Source organism: Gorilla gorilla, chromosome 11 (genome assembly GCF_029281585.2).
Source record: "Gorilla gorilla gorilla isolate KB3781 chromosome 11, NHGRI_mGorGor1-v2.1_pri, whole genome shotgun sequence".
Taxonomy (NCBI): Eukaryota; Metazoa; Chordata; class Mammalia; order Primates; family Hominidae; genus Gorilla; species Gorilla gorilla.
Genome location: NC_073235.2, coordinates 132,868,698 through 132,889,934, shown reverse-complemented (window position 1 = coordinate 132,889,934; position 21,237 = coordinate 132,868,698). Strand labels below are relative to the sequence as shown.

At 44.3% G+C, this 21,237-nt stretch overlaps 2 protein-coding genes across 6 annotated transcripts in view; one reads left to right on the top strand and one right to left on the bottom strand.

Annotated features, from left to right (window-relative positions):
- Nucleotides 1-20,244, top strand: part of SP110 (SP110 nuclear body protein) — a 54,850-nt gene extending 34,606 nt beyond the window's left edge. The window contains exons 12-19 of one of the 5 annotated variants that reach the window (XM_004033316.5): nucleotides 2,037-2,105; nucleotides 7,432-7,530; nucleotides 8,008-8,150; nucleotides 12,733-12,848; nucleotides 13,518-13,626; nucleotides 13,925-13,996; nucleotides 14,933-15,073; nucleotides 16,458-20,244. In XM_004033316.5, coding sequence (XP_004033364.3) covers nucleotides 2,037-2,105; nucleotides 7,432-7,530; nucleotides 8,008-8,150; nucleotides 12,733-12,848; nucleotides 13,518-13,626; nucleotides 13,925-13,996; nucleotides 14,933-15,073; nucleotides 16,458-16,571 — 863 coding nt within the window. In that variant the 3' untranslated portion in view covers nucleotides 16,572-20,244. Of the gene's footprint in view, nucleotides 1-2,036; nucleotides 2,106-7,431; nucleotides 7,531-8,007; nucleotides 8,151-8,963; nucleotides 9,214-12,732; nucleotides 12,849-13,517; nucleotides 13,627-13,924; nucleotides 13,997-14,932; nucleotides 15,074-16,457 lie in introns of those variants that run through there. The other 4 variants (XM_055379713.2, XM_063695267.1, XM_063695268.1 and 1 more) reach the window with 4 other exon arrangements.
- The window catches only part of SP140 (SP140 nuclear body protein), a 188,617-nt gene that overhangs the window by 127,350 nt on the left and 40,030 nt on the right, over nucleotides 1-21,237 (bottom strand). The gene's annotated exons all lie outside the window — the stretch shown is intronic.

The following is a 21,237-nucleotide window of genomic DNA, read 5'->3' as shown; positions in this document are numbered from 1 at the left end:
GGCCAACCCAGTCTTGGAAGTGGCACCAATCCTCAAAGTGGACACATTTGCAGGATTGTTTTTTAATGTTTCATTTCTAGAAGTGAAGTTGCTTGGTCAAGTCTGCATTTTTAAGTTAGGACATATTTGTTGTCAAATTGCCTAAATTGTCTGTTTATACTCCCATTACATCATACAGACACCCTTTCCCTCCACTTTCACCAACACTAGAAATAACAAGATGTGTCTATGATGACGGCCAAAGGTGAAGGGTGATATTCCACCGGTGTTTCCCTTTGAATTTGTTTTCACTTGGCAGGTGATCAAACATGCTGTGGTAGCTTGTATTACGGTTCTCCAGTGTTCCAGTGCCCCACCTCCTCAGAAGTCCACAGCCCTGCCTGTGGACTCAGGAATGTCCATGTGATAACTTAGCGAAAGAAATGTGGACCCAAGTTAGAGAGCCACTTTCAGGCCAAGGCTTTAAGAGCCCCTTTGTCTTCTTTCTCTCTGCCCAAGACCAGGGATGTTCTAGACAGAGGCTGCTCTGTCTGCAGGAGCCATGAGTCTCAGTGATGTAGGGCTGAGCCTCGCCTAATTTATGATGAACAAACAGCATGAGAGAGAAGTAAACCTTTGACATTGTAAACCAGAGCTTGGCAATTTTTTTCCAAAACGGACCAGAAGATGCAGCTACTCGACTCTGCCTTTGTAGCGTGACAGCAGCCAGAGGCAAATACGTAAACAAATGGGCATGGCTGTATTCCAATAAAACTTTATTTACATAAACAGGCAGTAGGCCAATTTGGCCCTTAGACCATAGTTTGCTGACACCTGTAATAAACCACTGAGATTTGGGAGGATCGTGAAGTACCACAGCATTACCTAGCCTATCGTTACCAGTTTACCTGTTTTTTAAATTCGACATTGGAATTTTTTCTTTTGAGGATCATCTGTTTGAATTTGCCCATTTTTCTATAGGACTGGCCATTTTTTTGTTTAATCCGTTAGGGAAATTAACCTTTTGTTATAATTATTACAGTTTTTCTGATTTGGTTTCTGTCTTTGAACTTAAGAAGCTTTTGGTTGTGGAGCCATTTGCTTAGTTAGATAGACAAATCAGTTTACCTTTAGCAGTATGGTTTATGCCAGAGTTTCTCAATCTTGGCATTATTGACATTTTGGACTGAATAATTCTTTGCTTTGGAGGCTGTCCTGTGTGTCATGGGATGTCTAGCAACATCTCTGGCCTCTACCCATTAGATGCCAGTAGCACCTGCTTCCCAGTCCTGACAAACAAATAGATTTCCAAACATTGCCAGATATCCCCTGAGAGCAAAATCACCCAGTGTTAACCACTGCTTTATGCCCATTACTTCCTCCTTAAAAAGCCCTTCCTATGTGATATTTATAAGGCCATACAGTAGCCCCCCTTTATAAGCAGTTTTTTGATCCATGATTTCAGTTACCTGAAGTCAACTGCAGTTTGAAAATATTAAATGGAAAGTTCCAGAAATAAACAATTTATAAGTTAAAAATGATGCGCTGTTCTGAGTAGCGTGACAAAGTCTTGCACCATCCTGCTGTATCCCACTCGGGGATGCAAATCATCCCTTGGTCCAGTGTGTCCTGCTGTATACGCAGCCCACCCATCAGTCACTTAGTAGCTGTCTTGGTTATCAGATTGAAGAAACATAGTATCTGCAGGGGTGGGCACTACCCATGGTTTCAGGCATCCACTGGAGGGCTTGAAACATATGCCGTGTGGATAAGGGGGGACTCCTGTACATCCCTTTATTCTAGTATTTGTAGTAAATGTATTGACATATATTAATTAGTGGAAATTTGGCTTCTGTAGTATTTTTAGCTTTTCTGCCTATTAACATGAGCTTGCTGTATTTCCTTAGTCAATGCTACAAGGAAGTCCTTTCATAAGGGCTCATATGTAACTTGTCTCTCCAAACTGGTAGAAAAACAGGAAAAAATACTTTAAGATTGTTAACCTATGAGGCTTATAAATCTATGTTTGTAGCTATAAGTGATTATTCTGTTTTTAGAAAAAAAAAAGGAGAAAGATATTTGTTCAAGCTCAAAAAGGAGATTTCAGAAAAATATTCACCGAAGAGGTAAGCAAGCAAGCCACAGCGCCTACCCGCTGGGCTCCCCAGAGCCCTGGCCTCTGCTGAAGGCTCCACCCGCCCTCTCCTTCTCCTCTCTCCCTTCTTCCACTGTCCTTGTCCTTCTCCTCCAAAGTTGTTCTCCACCCTCATGGGTACCAGCTGAATTGGGTGTATCAGGAGTGCTGCCAGCCTAACCCACCCCCTTGTGCATGGTGGCTCTTTCCATACTTGGAGGGATTCTTTAACACAGAGCTATACAAAGACCCAAAAATGATTAAGGATGATCACTAAACCTTTAAGTCACATTCTAAAATAAACTTCTATGTCTTCCATTCTAGGAATTAAAGGAAACCCTTATTCAAGCACAGCCTGACAGTGTTCTCGTTCCTTTTCCTGTGTTGGTTGGGACCCTGGGCTTGCTTCAGCCTCTCTGCACCCTCGGCCCTCTTTGCATCTCTGTCCTCTCCCTCCCACTCCTCTTCTTGCATTTATTTTTCTTCCGCTTTTATACCTCACTTCTTCAGCATCGTTTCTTGTCACCCTCTCTTCCTTTTTTAGGCGCCAGCCACACTGGCCCTTTTTATTCATTATCAAAGTATAATAGGTGCTACCCAAGGTGGGGTCCCCAGACTGGTGCCATCTACAAGCATGTTGGTTGGCAGGTCTACGAGAATAAGGAGCTTGTAAACCAACTGTGACGCTAAACACACTGTTTTCATAGCAAGATTCCTCAGTGGAGACAGCAGTGCATTGATTCTGATCAAGCCCCTGTCGCATCGTAGGCTGGAGCACTGAGTAGCACTGGTGTATGTGCTTGCAGAAAATGGCAGGTATCCTGAGAGTACAGCTTGATGGATTCACACACACAGAAAATGCACCCGCACACCCAGCACGCAGCTCAAGACACAGGATGTCACCAACACCCATAAACCACCCCTACCCGTGTCTCTAGGTCACACCAGCCTGATTCCTCACAGCATAGGTCATCAGATACTGAATGCTCCCACCTCGTTCCTGCTCAGGGCCTCCTCACATGGGCCTCCCAGCTCACCCACCCAACCCCAAAGTGAATCCCCCTATCCTCCTCCCTTTCTTTGCTATACACCCTCAGACCTCACCTTTTTTAAAAATATTTAAGTTCCAGGATACATGTGCAGGATGTGCAGGTTTGTTACACAGGTAAATGTGTGCCGTGGTGGTTTGCTGCACCTATCAACCCATCCCCTAGGTATTAAGCCCAACATGCATTAGCTATTTATCCTGGTGCTCTCCCTCCTGCTCCCCTGACAGGCCCCAGTGTGTGCTGTTCTCCTCCCTGTGTCCATGTGTTCTCATTGTTTAACTCCCACTTATAAGTGAGAACATGCGGTGTTTAGTTTTCTGTTCCTGCATTAGTTTGCTGAGGATAATGGCTTCCAGCTCTAATCATGCCCCTGCACAGGCTATGACCTTGTTCCTTTTTATGGCTGCATAGTATCCCATGGTGTATATGTAGCACATATTCTTTATCCAGTCTATAATTGATGGATATTTAGGTTGAGCCCATGTCTTTGCTATTGTGAATAGTGCTGCGGTGAACATACACATGCATGTATATTTATAATAGAATGATTTATATTCCTTTGGGTGTATACCCAGTAATGGGATTGCTTGCTGAGTCAAATGGTATTTCTGGTTCTAGGTCTTTGAGGAATTGCTTCGAGGTCTTTCACAATGGTTAAACTAATTTACATTCCCACCAATAGTATAAAAGTGTTCCTGTTTCTCCACAGCCTTGCCAGCATCTGTTGTTCCTTAACTTTTTAATAATCACCATTCTGACTGGCATGAGATGGTATCTCATTGTGGTTTTGATTTGCAGTTCTCTAATGCTCAGTGATGTGGAGCTTTTTTTCATATGTTTATTGGCCGCATAAATGTCTTCTTTTGAGAAGTGTCTGTTCATGTCCTTTGCCCACTTTTTAAAGGTGTTGTTTTTTTCTTGTAAATTTGTTTAAGTTCCTTGTAAATTCTGGATATTAGACCTTTGCCCTCAGACCTCACCTTAAATGTCACTTCCAAGGGAAGCATTCTCTCTCCCAGCAGGAAGGGGTGGGTCTCCCTGACATGCCCTTGTGGAGACCTGCATTTTGTCTTCATGGCACTTATCTTAACTGTGATGAATGATCTGTGCACAGCCTGTTCACTGCGTGAAAGTCACATGAGGTCAGTAAGTGGATGGGTCTTGTGTGTTGCTGTATGCCCAGCTCCCCATGCCTCACACAGCTGGTACTTCTTCAAGTATGAGTACCAGTATCGGGGCCTATCTGATGCATGTGTGTGAGTTAGAAAAAGGTGCCCCTTCCTCAATTCACTACCTCATCTGTCAGAGCCAATTCTTGAAACCAAACCCTTTTCTGCCTTCTGCTGGAAGATTGTTGTACTAAGCAGGTAAACTGATTCTGTTTCTAATATGAATTAGAGCACCCCTTAAAGGTGGAGTCCTTGCTCAGGGCACAACCCATACAACTTCATGCAGTGGTCCCGATAACCATATAAATGTGTACATTACTTCACAGTTGGCAAAGCACTTTGATCTACATTTTGCCATTTAATTACCATAATAAGTGAGTGTTATCAGCCTATTTTACAGATTCAATTAAAGGGCAAAAGACTTGAATGAGCTAAAATCAACCTATGTGTTCCAATTTCAAGCCCTTTTTCCTTTACACTAAAAATGTAAATGAACCTAGAAAGCACCTACTCTCAAACACTGGTGGAGGCAGGAGCCCCGGCAAACGTTGACAGTTGTCCCTCAGCATCAGTTTCTTCTCCCTTCTGCACTGTCTGTAACTTCTCATTAAATGCAGAGTATCTGTGCTGTTGTTGCTTGTATGGTGTGCAGTCTTGTGGCATTTCTGATGATGTGGAAAAAGCGCTAGATACTGGGTCTGGCATGTGTAAATTCCAGTGCCAGCTCCACCTCATGTAATATGGTGACCACTGGTAATTCTCTCTCCACATCTGACCCCAAGTCCCTCATCTATAAAATGGGGACAGTCATCGCCTTCTCTTTCTTACACATTGTTATGCGGATAGATGACACAGTGCATCTGCTGCTCTTACTATTTCCTTGACTATCACTTTTCCTCCCACCGCCCCATCTCCACCCCCCCGTCATCCCCTCCCCAGACCCCTCATGTATACATCATAGAGCTCCCAAATCACTCCCCAGGCCTGTGGTCTTTCCATGCATAATTTCCACCTTGTGCTCCTTCCTCATGTTCTGTAGGAATTCCTGGAGCTGGTCTTCTGGATTATGAATTCGTTTTTTACCATGCCGCTATTCCTCATCTCGATTAGGCTTTTCTTCTTAGTTTTCTCCACCTTGCTTTTCCTTTCCCTGAGCTCTCCGTTCTCTAATTGCTTGCTTTTCACAGCAGGCTCCTCACTGTTTGCTCATGCTTCCTAATGGGGACCTAAACTCACCGCTGCTGCAGCTCACCTTTCAAACAAGCCAGCTGCGGTTAGAGAGCCCCAAGCATCCCCCACCGGGTTCCTGGGGCTGCAGGGTTCCATCCTTCAAGGCCTGGTTGGTAAGATGAGTAGGTGAGGCTGAGCCAGACTTAGCACTATTAGGAACAGGCTGCCCTCAGGCATAAGACAGTTGGCTTTGGAAGTCCTCGGGTCTAAAGGCCCCACCTCACTTGATGGCCTGCCTCCACTGGGTAAGGAAGGGACTGATGTTTGTCCTCACAACTCTGCACATCAGCTTGCTACCCATGGCCCCCAAAGCCACCCCCTGCTCCCTCATCTGCTTGTGAATGTGTTTGGGACATTTGTGTTCCCTAAAGCTATATTCACCACAGGGAATTAGAGAAGACATCTCTGTGGAGACAGAGAACTGTAGAAGGGAAGGTCCCCAGAGCTGTGCTAATCTCCCTCAAGGTTTGCAATAGTGGTCCAGAGTCACCTGGATCTCTGCCTTTCACTCACATTAGGAACCTGCGGCAGCAAATTTCCCACTCAAATTTGATAACAGTAATGCACGCTTAGGTAATCCTTCTAGTAAGTTGCAGAGCCAGGATTACAAGCCCCTCCCACCCCCACCCCTCCCTGCCCCCCAGTCTGGCTCCCAAGGCCACGCTCTCATCTGCTGTTCCATATTTACTGAGTTGAGTCTAGAGACAAATGGTGGAGCTGGCCACTCCATGCAAGAGGGCTGGCTGTTGAAACAAAGTTTTTCCCACCGTAAGTTCCCACAGCCCCCCTACCCTCCACCCCCATGCCTAGCCTTGCTGCCAGCCCCTGCTCCTGTGAGGCCAGGCATCCTGTAGGGTTCTGTCAGGGGGATCACATCCTCACTTCTCAGGGTCCCTCCTCTCTCAGTCTCACTCTATCTGCCTTGTGTCTTTCCAGAGAAATGAATGGCTTCTTCGCCACTGATACTGTTCCTTCCTCTTTCCATCAATGCTCTTGTTTTGCCATTTGTTTTCCTTTAGCTCTTTCAATAACTGTTTGAGGCAAGGGAGAGAGTTGGACCAGGTGTTCTCCTAGATTCATTTTAGGTGTAACATCCTCTGTAACTCAACATAAGACATGGACAGCCCCTTCATTTCTCCCCAGAGAAACAGCCCCTGCTGTCTCTCTTTAATGAATTCACCCATAGTGAGGTTGGAGGGGAAGGCAGCAGGAATTGCTGAGATTTATTTTAAACCCTCTTGCAACTGCTTCTCCTGAATCTAAACTCTGGATTTCTACCCAGGGGTTCTGAGTTGCCAGACTGCTCCATGAGCAACTGGGAAATTAGTTCAAAGCTCTCCAGGGTTTTCTTTTATTCATCAAGGAAGAAGCAGAGAAGCAATAAAATGAAAAGAAACAGCAAATAATTAAGACTGACACCATCCCCTCAGTGCCAGCCACCTCACTCACCCAAGTCTTCATTTGAGTCAGGAAATAAGATTATAAATGAAGATTTTTTTTTTCCTCTGGCAACATGAATGCAAAGAAACATTTCCATCAGCACAGAGAGATCAGCAGGATGCTTATAGAATAGAAGACTATTCAGTGACAGCCAATTCACTTGCAAATTAAGACACATTCACTGAAGATGCCCTATATGTTCCACTAAAATGTTTTTTTTTGATATAGTGTTGGTGGCAGTGGTGGTGGTTTGTTGCAGGCCACTGTGTACACATAGCTTATCTGTCACTCGAGATGAAAGAGTTCCTGCAAACTAACCAGAGAACGTTCCCCAATACCCTGTACATTATTGGAATTCATGGTGGGGAGAATTCAAAAGGAAGATGGAGTGAAGACTGAATAACACAAAACTGTTCTCTTCTACTTTAAGGAAAACCCAAAAGTGACACTGTGGATTTTCACTGTTCTAAGCTCCCCGTGACCTGTGGTGAGGCGAAAGGGATTTTATATAAGAAGAAAATGAAACACGGTGAGTTCCTTGGTCTTCTGCTCTTTGGAATCCCTAGATGAAGGACTCACTAGAAGGGAGGAAAATACCCGTGTGTGTAATTGATCAGGAAATGGACCCTGCTAGCTAGACTGCAGAAGAAATGCTTCTTAGGAAGGAATTTCCAAACTCTTCCACATCATGGTATTTCTGGCAATCAGACCCTCCACTCCCACCTGGAAGTCACCCATGGGCCCTGCTGTACTGACAGCCATGTCCTTGCTGCATGTAGGCACTACATGAATGCAAATTCTGTCCCACCCCCTCACCACTCAGTCAGGCTTTAGGGCTGGCTTCAGTCCAAGAGAAGAGGCCCGCAGACTCCCCTGCTACTCCTTCCACCTCACAGAGGAAGTCTCTCTTGACCTGGAAAGGTAGAAGGCCACAATTAGGATGAAGAGGTTCAGGGTGAATTCACAGAGGATGGGGGTAGATCCAAGAATGGGCTTTTTCTTACAGGATCCTCAGTGAAGTGCATTCAGAATGAGGATGGAACTTGGTTAACACCAAATGAATTTGAAGTCGAAGGAAAAGGAAGAAACGCAAAGAACTGGAAACGGAATATACGTTGTGAAGGAACGACCCTAGGAGAGCTGCTGAAGGTATTATAATGACGGGACAGATAGGTGACAGGTTTAAATCCTTGAAGGAGAAGTGGAGTTTTAAGAGCAGAAATGTGAAGAGCTCCCGTTAGGATTCAACAGCATGATTTATAAGGAGTTAAATGTTCATAGAAAAAAAATTGTGGGTGACAAAGTTAGGAGCACAGATTGTTCCTGATGGTGGAGAACTTTAAATGCAAGTAAAGGAGTACAGGAACTTTAAATGCCGGCAAAGGGCTTTGAGGTGAAGAGAGATGTAAGAACCTAAAAAGAAACTAGCTGAAGACAGATGCCTGCAACCACTCCCCTGCATCCTCTACCTGACATCTACTCAAGGCCCAGCTCATCTGGCCCCCCTGCAGCATTTCCAGGCTGCCCAGTCCATGGTCTGTCTCTCCACTGCATGTCCACAGCACACTATTCCTGTCCTGAGAACAACTAGTATCTATGATGACAGGACCCAACACAAGGCCCCTCTCAGCAACACTCAAGAAATTATCACTAGGATGAAATCCTAAAGATTTTAATCTAGAGAGGGAGAAATGGAAGGAGAAAGGAATGGATGGGAAAGGGTAAGAAAGAAGAACTAGGGTCGTGGGTTTGAGTGACAGGGGAAAAAGTGATTTTATCACTAAGTGAGGTCCAGAAGAAAAACTGACTGGGGGAGGGAGCTAATTTTTCTTTTTGACTCCTTGGGTTTGAGATCCAGTGTGATGTCTGGGTACAGACATTCACTAGGAAGTGGGAAGGCCAGTATCTACAAAAGAAAAACCTCCAGAATAACCTCATTCATTGACTCCTTCTGTCTTTCAGAGTGGACTTTTGCTCTGTCCTCCAAGAATAAATCTCAAGAGAGAGTTAAATAGCAAATGAATTTCTACTACCCTCTCAGTCACCATGTTGCAGACTTTCCCTGTCTGGAGGCTCACCTTAGAGCTTCTGAGTTTCCAAGCTCTGAGTCACCTCCACATTTGGGCATGGCATCTTCAAAACAATTAATTTGCATAGTTAATTTGGGATGGGGAAGCAAATGACTCTAAAATAAAAATTAAATGAAAAAGCTCATCATGTCCATGTGTTTTAGAAAAAGATCTGGATATTTGGATGGCTATAAACCAAAGGTGTCAGAAATAAAATGCTCTAAGCCTAGGCAACATAGCAAGACCCCATCTCTAACAAATTTTTTTTTAATCAACTAGGAATGGTGGTGTGCACCTGTAGTCCCAGCTAAGGCTGAGGTAGGAGGATTGCTTGAGCCCAGGAGTTCAAGACCAGCCTGAGTGATATAGTGAGACTCTGTATTGCTATACAGAGCGATGTAATCCCAGCACTTTGGGAGACCAAGGTGGGTGGATCCCTTGAGCCCAGGAGTTTGAGACCAGCCTGGGCAACAGGACAAAACCCCTTCTTTACAAAACATACAAAAATTAGCCAGGCATGGTGGCATGCACCTGTAGTCCCAGCTACTCAGGAGGCTGAGGTGGGAGGATCACTTGAGCTCTGGAGGCAGAGGTTGCAGTGAGGCGAGATCATGCCACTGCACTCCAGCTGGGGCAACAGAGCCAGACCCTGTCTCAAAAAAAAAAAAAAAAAAAGAATGCTGCAGCATGAAAAGCAAAAAAAAAGGCATTGAAATAGACAGGAACAGTATATGAAAGGACAAGAGGATCATCCATGATTGCATACTGAGTATTGTTGAATCCTCCATGCTTCTTATTGGTAGCACCAGGATGGAATGACGCCTTTGAACTGAGCTTTGTCTCTACAGGGCATCCCTACAGCTGGAAATGGCAGTCATCTATTGGCTGCACTAACTCCCCCTCCTCAACCTCCTCTACTTGCTTAGATGTGTTCTCCAGACACATCAGTTCCACTCATGAGCTTCCCGTTAGTTGTGAACTTCCAGCAGAGACAATGGTGCCTCCCCCATCTTGCCCTGGAGGCTGGCCTGACCAGGCTGGATTCATTCAAAGTTTAAGGCACTGGTCTCCCAATGCCATCTATTATATAAATCATCTTTCCCATGCTGATCTGAAATACCCTGAGAATCAGGGGTGCTCAGTGTAACATCATAATAGCAAAAAATTAGGGACGAACACAAGTTCTATCAGTATTGCAGAATAAACTGATACAGCTACGGAATGGTTTTTTTTTAAACTTTTCTTATAGAATATTAGACCTTTGATATAGATATTTGTTTAAATACATGGATTCATAAGTATGGAGTTATCCTTCAATCAATGGAAAGCCACCAAATGGTTTTGTGGTCAGGAGAGCTTCAGGACACTTAATGCTAGTTGTGACGTGTGGGGAAGGAACCCATTGTTGCTTATGTGAACGTGTAGGTAGGTCTATGAGTGAAAAAATAGCCAAAAGAATCAACTGCACTTATTTTGAGATGAGATCACAGGGACATATGCCTTCTGTATTATACCTTTATGTACAATTGGAATTACTATAATGACCATTTGTTACTTTTGCAACCAGAAAAAAAAAATCTTTAAAATCCAGATCATTAATTAATAGCCCCAACATGGTAATACCCTCTAACTCTCCTAATGCCACATGTCAGCACATAATAGCCAGGGGCATGCTTGACCCAGCCTCTCAGTCCCACCTTCCAGGGCCAGGTTGGGAGAATAAGATGAAGGTTTACCCGACTGAGAATGAGCCAGTGCGGGCATTCCCCTCAGCCCCATCATCCAGTGTCACTGCTGCTCGGCAGCACGTCCGTCTGTCTCCACTGCAGTCTCACTTATGTATGTGTACAACAAAGAGACCGATGCTGGTACTCCCAAAATGTGTTTTGTGGTTGCCCTGCAGCGTGCTGCCTCCATGACCCACACATGATGGGCAGCTGGTGTAAAGAGCCACAGACTTGGCCTGTGAGAGCCTCCGTCTCCAGAAGGGCTTGGATGCAGCCAGCAGTTGCCACTCTATCAGCATATAGTGTGAGGCTGAGGAGAACAGCTTTTGGGGTTTTGTTTTTTTTTGTATCAGAAGCCCATGACCATCATGGGTGGTCCAGAGATGCCAGGAGGCATGAGAGGAGGTTGCCAAAGCTTCCACAGTGAATGAGACTCAGGAGGGCACTAATGTCTGCTGTATTGCAATTTGACAGATTCTAGAACCTTTTGTTAGAAGGGGCCCCATTCAAAGTGGGCTTATTTTGCAAGTAACAGCATGAATGGGCTTACCTAAAATCTATAAATGAAGGATGTGTTTCCTTGAACTCAAGAGGCCTGAAGGATGCTGGGAGGTTTATTAGAACACTGTGAGTACTCAGAGGGTCAATAATTATTTTTTGACAGTGTCAGGGATGGAGCATCCCTCGACTGACCAGATAATGGCCAGAAATTGGTGCGGATCCCTGTACTATGCCTGGGGCAGTGGCCCATACTTTTTTGTTTTAGTTTAATCCCACATCCATGTGGAAACACAAACCCCATCCTTTTCTATGAGTTCTTTGTGAGTAATGTCCTGAGTGTGTCAAATGAATTTGCTGAAAGAAGGGTGTCTTCAGGGTGATGTTACACCTGTACTCCTAGAGAATGTCAGATGCAGTTCAAATCCTGCCTGCAAAGATTGTGTATGGTGGCAGAACTGTAGAGGTACCCCGTGGTAGCCAGATAATGGTCTATTGTGTCCCTTCGGGGGTGAAAGCAACCTGCAGCTGAGATCTGTTGAAATAGGCACTGAACAGAACACATTAGTCAAATCTATGCCTGCAGAGTATTTACCACTTGCTAAGTGGATGGAGTCAGTAATTTCAATAACATTGGGCCATCACAGGTGGGGTCACGGGATTCAGGTTGTAGTAATTCACCGAGAGGCACCATTCATTCTTTCCAAGCTTAAGAACAGACCAAATTGGGCTGTTAAATGGAGAAACAGTGGGGATAATCACCCTTTCTCTAAATAGATCTTCCATAATGAGTTTCAATCCTTGAAAGCCGTGTTTTAATTCATATTGATCAGTATTAAATATTTTAACAGAGAAGGTCCATAGAGTTCCATTTTGTAAAGCCGATTGTAAGTGCCAAAGGTAACTTAATTTTAATTATTTTAATGTGTTATTTACTGGGTCACAGCACCCATGCCCACTGTGGAACATTTTAGGGCCATGTTATGGTACGACCATGAGGCAGTTAGGCAAGGCACCAGGAAAAACAGTTCCCATACTCCTGCACCCAAATGCCAGTTATCATCATTTCTTACTTCGGTCAGTTAGATCTATTAATAGAGGCCTGGTGGGCTCAGCAAATGCGCCCAGAGTGGCCCAGCTCAAAGCACAAGCTTGCCAGCAGGCAGCAGCACAGCTCAAAACGCAGCAGAACCTGTTGGCAAGCCACAGCCAGAGAAGAAAAGTCCTGGTGGCGGCGGTCACCACCCAGACTCTCTGCTTGTTGTGCCATTTGTCTTGCAATTTCCCCCAGGGAGGTGGCATCAGCTCCCCCCATCAAAACTTGGGTTTGGATATCCACTCTGGCACACACAAAAATGATGTGTTCTAGAACCCCACAGGGTCAGCATGCGTGGGTCTGCATGGTCCTAGCGGTGCCCACGTTATCTGCCCTTGCAGCGGAAAAACTCGGATGAATGCGAGGTGTGCCGTCAAGGGGGACAACTCCTCTGCTGCGGTACGTGTCCACGAGTCTTCCATGAGGACTGTCACATCCCCCCTGTGGAAGCCAAGAGGTGAGTGGGATGCAGCCCCGCCTCGGGCACACAGCACTCACCTCCAGATGGAAAGGGCAGGACCTGTGAGCGTCGGGGACAAGGGTGTGACGCAGAGCAGTCTGGTGCCAGAGACTCTGGGCCTCTCTGGGTCTCTGAGACTGCCAGTGAGCCTCTTGGCCCCACACTGCTTCTGCCCCTGGAGGTGCCCTTTCCTAGTATGCTATTCCCTGGACAGCAGGGACTCCTGTCCAAAAGGAGTAGGGGACGGGAAAAGCCAGCTTATGTTCTGTGCCTGTTGAGGAAAGACAGGAAGCACGGCTTGTCACACATTTCACCATAGTCTCACCTGGCTGATGGAGGCCTGAGGTCCCTGCAGGTGAAAGCCCAGATTCTGACACTCAAGCCTGGCAGGCAGGGTTCCTTTGTGCTCCCAGCAGCTCAGACAGGGAAAAGAGAGCCCACACTTAACAGTGACACCACCTTCCTCAGGCTGCCCGCCTGCCGCTACCACTGATGCAAGGGAAGGGCCAATGCTGGAGACCCCATGTGGGGATCTTGGACACTCTGGGAGGTGTCCCACCCTCATGGCTGAGCCCATCCTTCCTGAGGGAAGACAGTGGCAGCCACAGGAATGGTGGCCATTTCCAGGGGCTTTGCCCTCTGCTCACCTTATGTCCAACCTCTCAGGATGCTGTGGAGTTGCACCTTCTGCAGGATGAAGAGGTCTTCAGGAAGCCAACAGTGCCATCATGCATCTAAGACCCTGGAGAGGCAGATGCAGCCTCAGGACCAGCTGGTGAGTTGGATGCGAACCCCAAACCTACACTTTTCCCTTCTCACACGAGAAGCACAAACAGGCACAGGGTCAGGGCAATGTACCAAAGGGAGCCTTCAATGTCTCCCTTTAGAGGATGACGATTTAATGCCCAAACACAGAGTCTAAACAAAATCCCACACACCCTGTGAGCCTTGGGAAGCACGGCTGGAATGCTGACTGGGCTTGGCTGCCCCATCCGTGTGCATGTCTGGACACTCGCCTGGCTTCACTGTTTCTAAGCTGCATTTCACTTTCAACCCCTCTTCACATTTTACAGAAATGTGAGTTCCTCCTCTTGAAGGCCTACTGTCATCCACAAAGCTCCTTTTTTACGGGCATCCCATTTAATGTAAGTCACATTTTACGGTTCTCTTGCATAAAATGCATTTGGAGAAATTTGGGGGCTGATCTGGCAGGTGCTGCCGTTTGCTCAGGAAGCTGGAGAACAGGAGAGAAGGGCAGCGTGGCAGCAGTGGAGAGGGGCAGCAGGGATTTTGCTGCACACTCTGGAGAGGGACTACCTGGTTCAAACTCCACCCCACTGCTCACGGGCTCTGGGATACCGGGCAAGTTGCTTCTCCTCCTGTGTATCTGTTTCATCTTCTCTTTAGGAAGAATGTCTTTCCTACTAGAGATTAAGAGTCACAGATGCCAGCTAGGCTCAGCGGCTCACGCCTGTAATCCCAGCACTTTGGGAGGCCAAGGCGGGCAGATCACTTGAAGTCAGGAGTTTGAGACCAGCTTGGCCAACATGGCAAAACCCCATCTCTACTAAAAATACAAAATTAGCCAGGCATGGTGGCGGGCACCTCTAATCCCAGCTACTCAGGAGGCTGAGACAGGAGAATCGCTTGAACCCAGGAGGCAGAGGTTGCGGTGAGCCAAGATCGCACCACTGCACTCCAGCCTGGGTGACAAAGCAAGACTCCATCTCAAAAGAAAAAAAAGAGTCATAGATGCCAAACTGTGTGGGTTCCCATCTCAGCTCTACCACTTTCTTGTTGAGACATCTTGGGTAGGTTCCTTGACCTCTCCATCCCTCGGTTTCCTCATCTATGAAATGGGCATTATTATTTATGGTACCCATAAATGTGGAGATTACATATTCATATACTTGGCTTAGAATTTAGTTTATCTAGTGCCTAGAACAATAGCTGGCTTAAAGAGGTCAGATGGTATTATCATTATGACCCTGGAAATGAAGGCTTGGATTGTATTTAAGTTGGATCCATTCCAGTGATGACAGCTGTGCTAACGTCACCTCTCTGGTGGCTTTGTCCCCAAGATTCGAGATTACGGTGAGCCCTTTCAGGAAGCAATGTGGTTGGACCTGGTTAAGGAAAGGCTGATTACGGAAATGTACACGGTGGCATGGTTTGTGCGAGACATGCGCCTGATGTTTCGCAACCATAAAACATTTTACAAGGTAAAGAGCATTTCCTGCTTCCTTTTTGCGTCTTTTCTACTTTCCCCTAATTTCTGGGACAGCAGAATTTTGCAAGTATTACACTCAGTTTCAGCCTGGGGAGAGCTCAAACAAGACAAGGATTACAGAAAAAAAAACACCTCGGCATTCCTGGAGGCAAGGAGTGAGTGGCAAAAATAACAGCAAGCAGGACAGGGGAGGGATCTCTGGAACAGAAGCTGAAAAAAACCATGCTCCGTTCCCAGATCGGCAGCTCGCTCTCAACGAGAGCAGTAAATGGCATCCAGCCTCTTTGTTCAAACTGGAAGGAAAGGCAGTTTATGCCTACATTGTTCTTCCTGCCTCAGAAATATGAAAATAAATAAGTAAACAACATAAAATCAATTAAACTTCCTGGATAATCAGGCTTGCATATTTTTACACATAAATTTCTCATTGGACTCAAACATCTGGAATTGCCTTCAGATACAATGTTGGTTTCATCCTCCTTTACTAGGGAGGGACAGCTGGTTGAGCTATCCTGCAATCCCAGACATTTGTAACTTTGGTTTGTCCTGATTTTTATCCTCACTTGTACAGATATTTCTTGGGAGGTACCTAAGGAAGATTTTCATCTCCACCCAGCTTCCTTCCCTTCTTCCATGCCAGGAGTTGGCATGTTCACAAACCACAGATTGTAAACTGGTACCCACTCATGGAGCTGCAGGGAGAAAGGGTTGACCAGAGAGCCACTCAGTGCCTGGCATATCCGTAGTCCTGGAGAACAGAGGGTCATCCTTCCTCAGCGAGTGGGCTTCCAAGAAATGCATTTAAAAAATTTTTTAAGCTATTTTGCATCATGCCCAGATTTGCCATGATCAAAACTAACCCTTCAGTCTAAATCGCCTGTCAGGTGGAAATTAACAACCAGGTGGAGTCTCATGCTTTTCAACATTTTAGTAGCAGCATCTCCCCATCCATTCTGCCTTACTGCTGGGCTCCTAAAAAAAATAAGAGTGAGGCTGGGCATGGTGACTCACATCTGTAATCCCAGCTTTTTGGGAGTCCGAGGTGAGGGAATCATCTGAGGCCAGGAGTTTGAGACCAGCCTGAGCAACATAGCAAGGCCTCCTCACCCCGATCTCTGAAAGAGAAAAAAATGTTTTAAAACTCTGGGCATAGTGGCATGTGCCTGTAGTTTCAGCTTCTCAGGAGCTGAGGTGGGAGGATCACATGAGCCCAGGAATTCAAGGCTGCAGTGAGCTATGATGGTGCCACTGCACCACAGCCTGGGTGACAGGGAAAGACCCTGACTCAAAAACAAAAACACAAAAAAAAGTATGAGTGATTTGATGGCTGTAATCCTTCATCCTTCAATGTGTTTGTTTGCTTTTTTCTCTTTCAGGTTTCTGACTTTGGCCAGGTAGGACTTGACTTAGAGGCAGAATTTGAAAAAGATCTCAAAGACGTGCTCGGTTTTCATGAAGCCAATGACGGCGGTTTCTGGACTCTTCCTTGACCCTGTTCTGTAAAGACTGAAGCATCCCCACCTCAGGATTCAGCTGATGGGACCCTGGCTTGGACTGTTGATTGCCAGTGAGTCTGGGATGTAATTGGCTGCCCTCCGGACCCAAACCCAGACACTTCATAGGATTATCACACCCTCCATCTTTATTCTTTCTTTTTACCTTTAAAAGTCTATATCTACACTAAAAAAAAAATCAATACTTCCTTAATATCATCAGATACCCCATCATAGTTCACATTCTCCCCACTGTCTCATAAGTCTTTTTAGAGTTGATTTGTTCAAATAAGGATCTAAACAAGTTCCACACACTGCATTTGGCTCACCTGTCCCTATGTCTCTTTTAAGCTATAAATTGTCATGTATTTATTGAAGAACTCAGGGTTTTGGTCCTATTACATTTTTTGCAATCTGGAATTTTCTGGTTGCATTTTCTTAGTGGTATAGTCCTCTCTTCCTCTCATTTTTTGTAAGCTAGAAGTTAGATCTAGAAGCTTGCTTTAACTCAGGTTTTGAGGGGTTTGTTTTGATTTGGGGGTTTTGGGGCACATGCAGGCTTCACAGGGGAATTTAGTATTATTTTTTATGTTAAGGTTGGCAGCAGGTGCACATGTTATCAGCCTGATCATCTATCACCTGATGGTTTTAGCAATACCTAAATCCGTGATATCACCAGGGGTTGCAAAATGATGAGATTCAGGTATTTTTTTACATAATTATTGGTCAGAATTATTCTGCAAATAGCTTCTCTTTAACAGTATTCGGTTACCTTGAAATACAGGTTGTACAAAAAATAGGATAAATGCTTGTTTTTTTATTTAGCAATGTTCAAAATAATGAATTGATTTCCCAATATCCTCTAAAGGTAACCAGGGATTTTTTTTATTTAATTATCTTGAACCCACACATTTAAATATACGTAGTATGCTACAAACCATTGCAGTTAATACCTTTATTGATGCTTGAGTTGCCCACTTTTTCTTTTTTTTTTTTTTGAGACAGAGTCTCACTCTGTCACCCAGGCTGGACTGCAGTAGTGTCATCTTGGCTCACTGCAACCTCCTCCTCCTGGGTGCAAGCGATTCTCCTGCCTCAGCCTCCGAGTAGCTGGGATTACAGGCATGTGCAAGTTCCCTGCTTTTAGTGAGAAACTCCTCAATTTGCCTCCTGAGTTGTTTTGAAATGACCCCAGAACTCTTTGATGGTGTATTAGCTATCTATTGCTGTGTAACAAATGACCTCAAAGCTTAGCTGCTTAAAAAGAAAAAAACATTTCATTGCTCACTATTCTGTGGGTCAAGAATTCAGGCATCATCCATGAGGATGCTTCCCTTTGCTCCACATGGTACTGGCAGACCCCATTCATACTTGCACACTGTCACTTCTGCCACAATCTATTGGTGAAAGCAAGTCACAGGGACAGATTCAGAAGGAGGGAGAATAGACCCTACCTCTTGATGCGATGGGTGGCAAAGTCACATTTCAAAGGAGAATGTTGCTTGGGAAGAAACATTGCTGCTCCCATCTTTAGAAGCAATCTACCATAGTTCAGCCTCTGGCCACAGTAGTTCACATCTTTCCCAAATGCAAAGGACACTCCTCTCCCCACAGAAGTCTCACTCTCTGCAGCATTGGAACAAAGTCCAGGAACTCCTTATCTAAATCAGGTTCAGATCAGATAAAGCTTCTTCGGGCTGGGCACAGTGGCTCACACCTGAAATCCCAGCACTTTAGGAGGCTGAGGCAGGTGGATCGCTTGAGTCCAGGAGTTCAAGACCAGCCTGGGTAACATGGCAAAACCTCATCTCTACAGAAAAAAAAAAAAAATCTTTTTAATTAGCTGGGCAAGGTGGCACACACCTTTAGTCCCAGCTACTCAGGAGGCTGAGGTGGAAGGATGAGCCTGGGAGGCAGAGGTCGCAGTGAGCCAAGAATGCACCACTGCACTCCAGCCTGGACAACAGAGACCCTGCCTCAAAAAAAAAAAAAAAAAAAAAAAAGGAAAGAAAAGAAAAGAAATAGGCTCCTCAGGTATGGTTCATTGGGTGCAGCTCCTTGGGTGCACCTCCTCTTGAACTAGAGGCCTGTGAGCTGAAAAATTGTTTCTTCCCTGCTGCCAACAGTCAGTGATGAAACAGGGACTGAACAACTACTATAGACACTTCCATTCAAACGGGGGAAAAGGAAGCAGCAGTCACTCATTTATAGCAATTCTGAAATCCAGTCAAGCACATGTTGCTAGTTCCCCCTAATCCCAGGGCAGGAAATTTTCCTTGATACATGATTTATATGTATTATACACCTCTAATTCCCATCCCATCCCATCCCACCCCACAGGCTTCTTCCTTGTCTTCCTCGGTTCTGTACTGGTGTCTCCCTTCTCCAACAGTATTATTTACTCACTTGCTCAATCCCCAGGTACAACAATAAAAGTTAACAGAATTTCAACACTCAGACCACTATGAAAAACAAACTAAGTTGATTTCTGAATTTCTGTGGAGTTTATTTTTGTTTGTTATAGATTTAATATACCACTGCAGAGGGTATTTAATGTACCATTGCAGAGGGTATTTAATATACCATTGCAGAGGATTTTACATTTGTATTTATAAATGAGATTGGTCTATAGTTTTTACACGCTGTCATAGTCAGATTTACGGTTATCCTACCTCGGTAAAATAACTTGTAAAATTTTCTACCTTTTAATATATTCTGGAATAATTTATAGTGTTTTAAATTAACCAAAAGTGTGTGACCCAGAGTTCACTGGAGAGATAGTGGTGACCACATTATCTGCTTTCTTTATGGTTTTTAGGCTATGCAGATATTCTGTTGGTTTTTGAGACAACTCTGCTTTTATGTTTTTCTAAGAAGTCATCTATTTCATTTGTGGTTAAAAGTAATATAGGTGGTCTGCCAGGTGCAGTGGCTCAGGCCTGTAATCCCAGCACTTTGGGAGGCTGAGGCGAGTGGATCATGAGGTCAAGAGATCGAGACCAGCCTGACCAACATGGTGCAACCCCGTCTCTACTAAAAATACAAAAATTAGCCAGGCGTGGTTGCGGGCACCTGTAGTTCCAGCTACTCAGGAGGCTGAGGCAGGAGAATCGCTTGAACCTGGGAGGCGGAGGTTGCAGTGAGCCGAGATCCCACCACTGCACTCCAGCCTGGGCAACAGAGTAAGACTCTGTTTCAAAAAAAAAAAAAAGTTGTATAGGTGGTCTTATTTCTGTCATATTTTAATATTTCTCTGTTTAATGTTTTAATGTTATTTTTGTCTATTTTTTGCTTCTGCCTTCTATTTTGGAAGGCATCGTAATGGTTTTTAGTTCCAATATTTACCCATAAGTTTTCCCAATGCATTTTGACTTATTTTTTTAATGTCAAAGTCAAAAATAAAATATCTGTAATGTGTCACATACTTAAGGCAATGCGTTTATCACTTTGATACCTCTCAGCTCCCTTATTCCTGTCTTTTCACTCTCTTGAAATACAGACATGCATTAGTATTAATTTTTTTGCTTTTACTCTATAATGTTTATTCTATTCAATTATATTATGTCATTATTTGTTAGTTTCACATTATGTAAATTATTTGTCATGTCATATGTCATATAAAGTAATTCAAAAGCAAAAATTAAAAGTGTGTGTTACATGATAACCTGTATTTTTGAGAACAGTATTAATGTGTTTCTGTTTTCACTCGCATATTCTCACTCATAGGTGGGAATTGAACAATGAGATCACATGGACACAGGAAGGGGAATATCACACTCTGGGGACTGTTGTGGGGTGGGGGGAGGGGGGAGGGATAGCATTGGGAGATATACCTAATGCTAGATGACGAGTTAGTGGGTGCAGCGCACCAGCATGGCACATGTATACATATGTAACTAACCTGCACAATGTGCACATGTACCCTAAAACTTAAAGTATAAAAAAAAAAAAAAAAGATACACATATGCCATCACTATTCTGAAAAAAAAGAAAAAAAAAAAAAAAGATTCCCTGCTGGTCTTTTCTTGACACGACTTCTCCATACTTCCTTTTTGCTCCACCTTTCAGTCAACTGAAGTGTGTCTTTAAGTAATTTGAAAAGAATTACATGGATGGTATGTTTTCTGACTCACCATATCTTAGAAGGTGTTCTATTGTTTTCATAAATTAATAACATAATATATAACATCATAACTTCTCCCCTTCAAAATTGATTTAAACTTTGTTCCACTGTCTTTGGGGATTTTATTCTACAACTCTGAAATCTAAGTCCAGCCAGAATTCTGCCTCCTCATTAGTGTGTGGAAACCAATGATATTTCCCCTATTATCCCAATAGTTCTATATTTAGTTATTTTTGCTAGGATAGGTTTCAAATATAGTACCTTTTCATTCATCATGCCTGGCACACTGAGCCCTTTCGATATACATGCCTGGTTATTTTTCCAGCCCCATTAAACCTTACTGATCCATTTGTCCTGGGCTCACTTTCAAGAATATCTATTATCTACAGGCTATCTGCTCTCTGTTCTCCCTATTTATCATTTTTTAAAAATGTTTCAAGAAGCACTCCTCGTCTTAGGCCATTAGTATGAAACTGATATTAATATAATTGCAATTTGATAGTATTTTAAATCTATTTTTTAGCATGTTAATAATGCTAA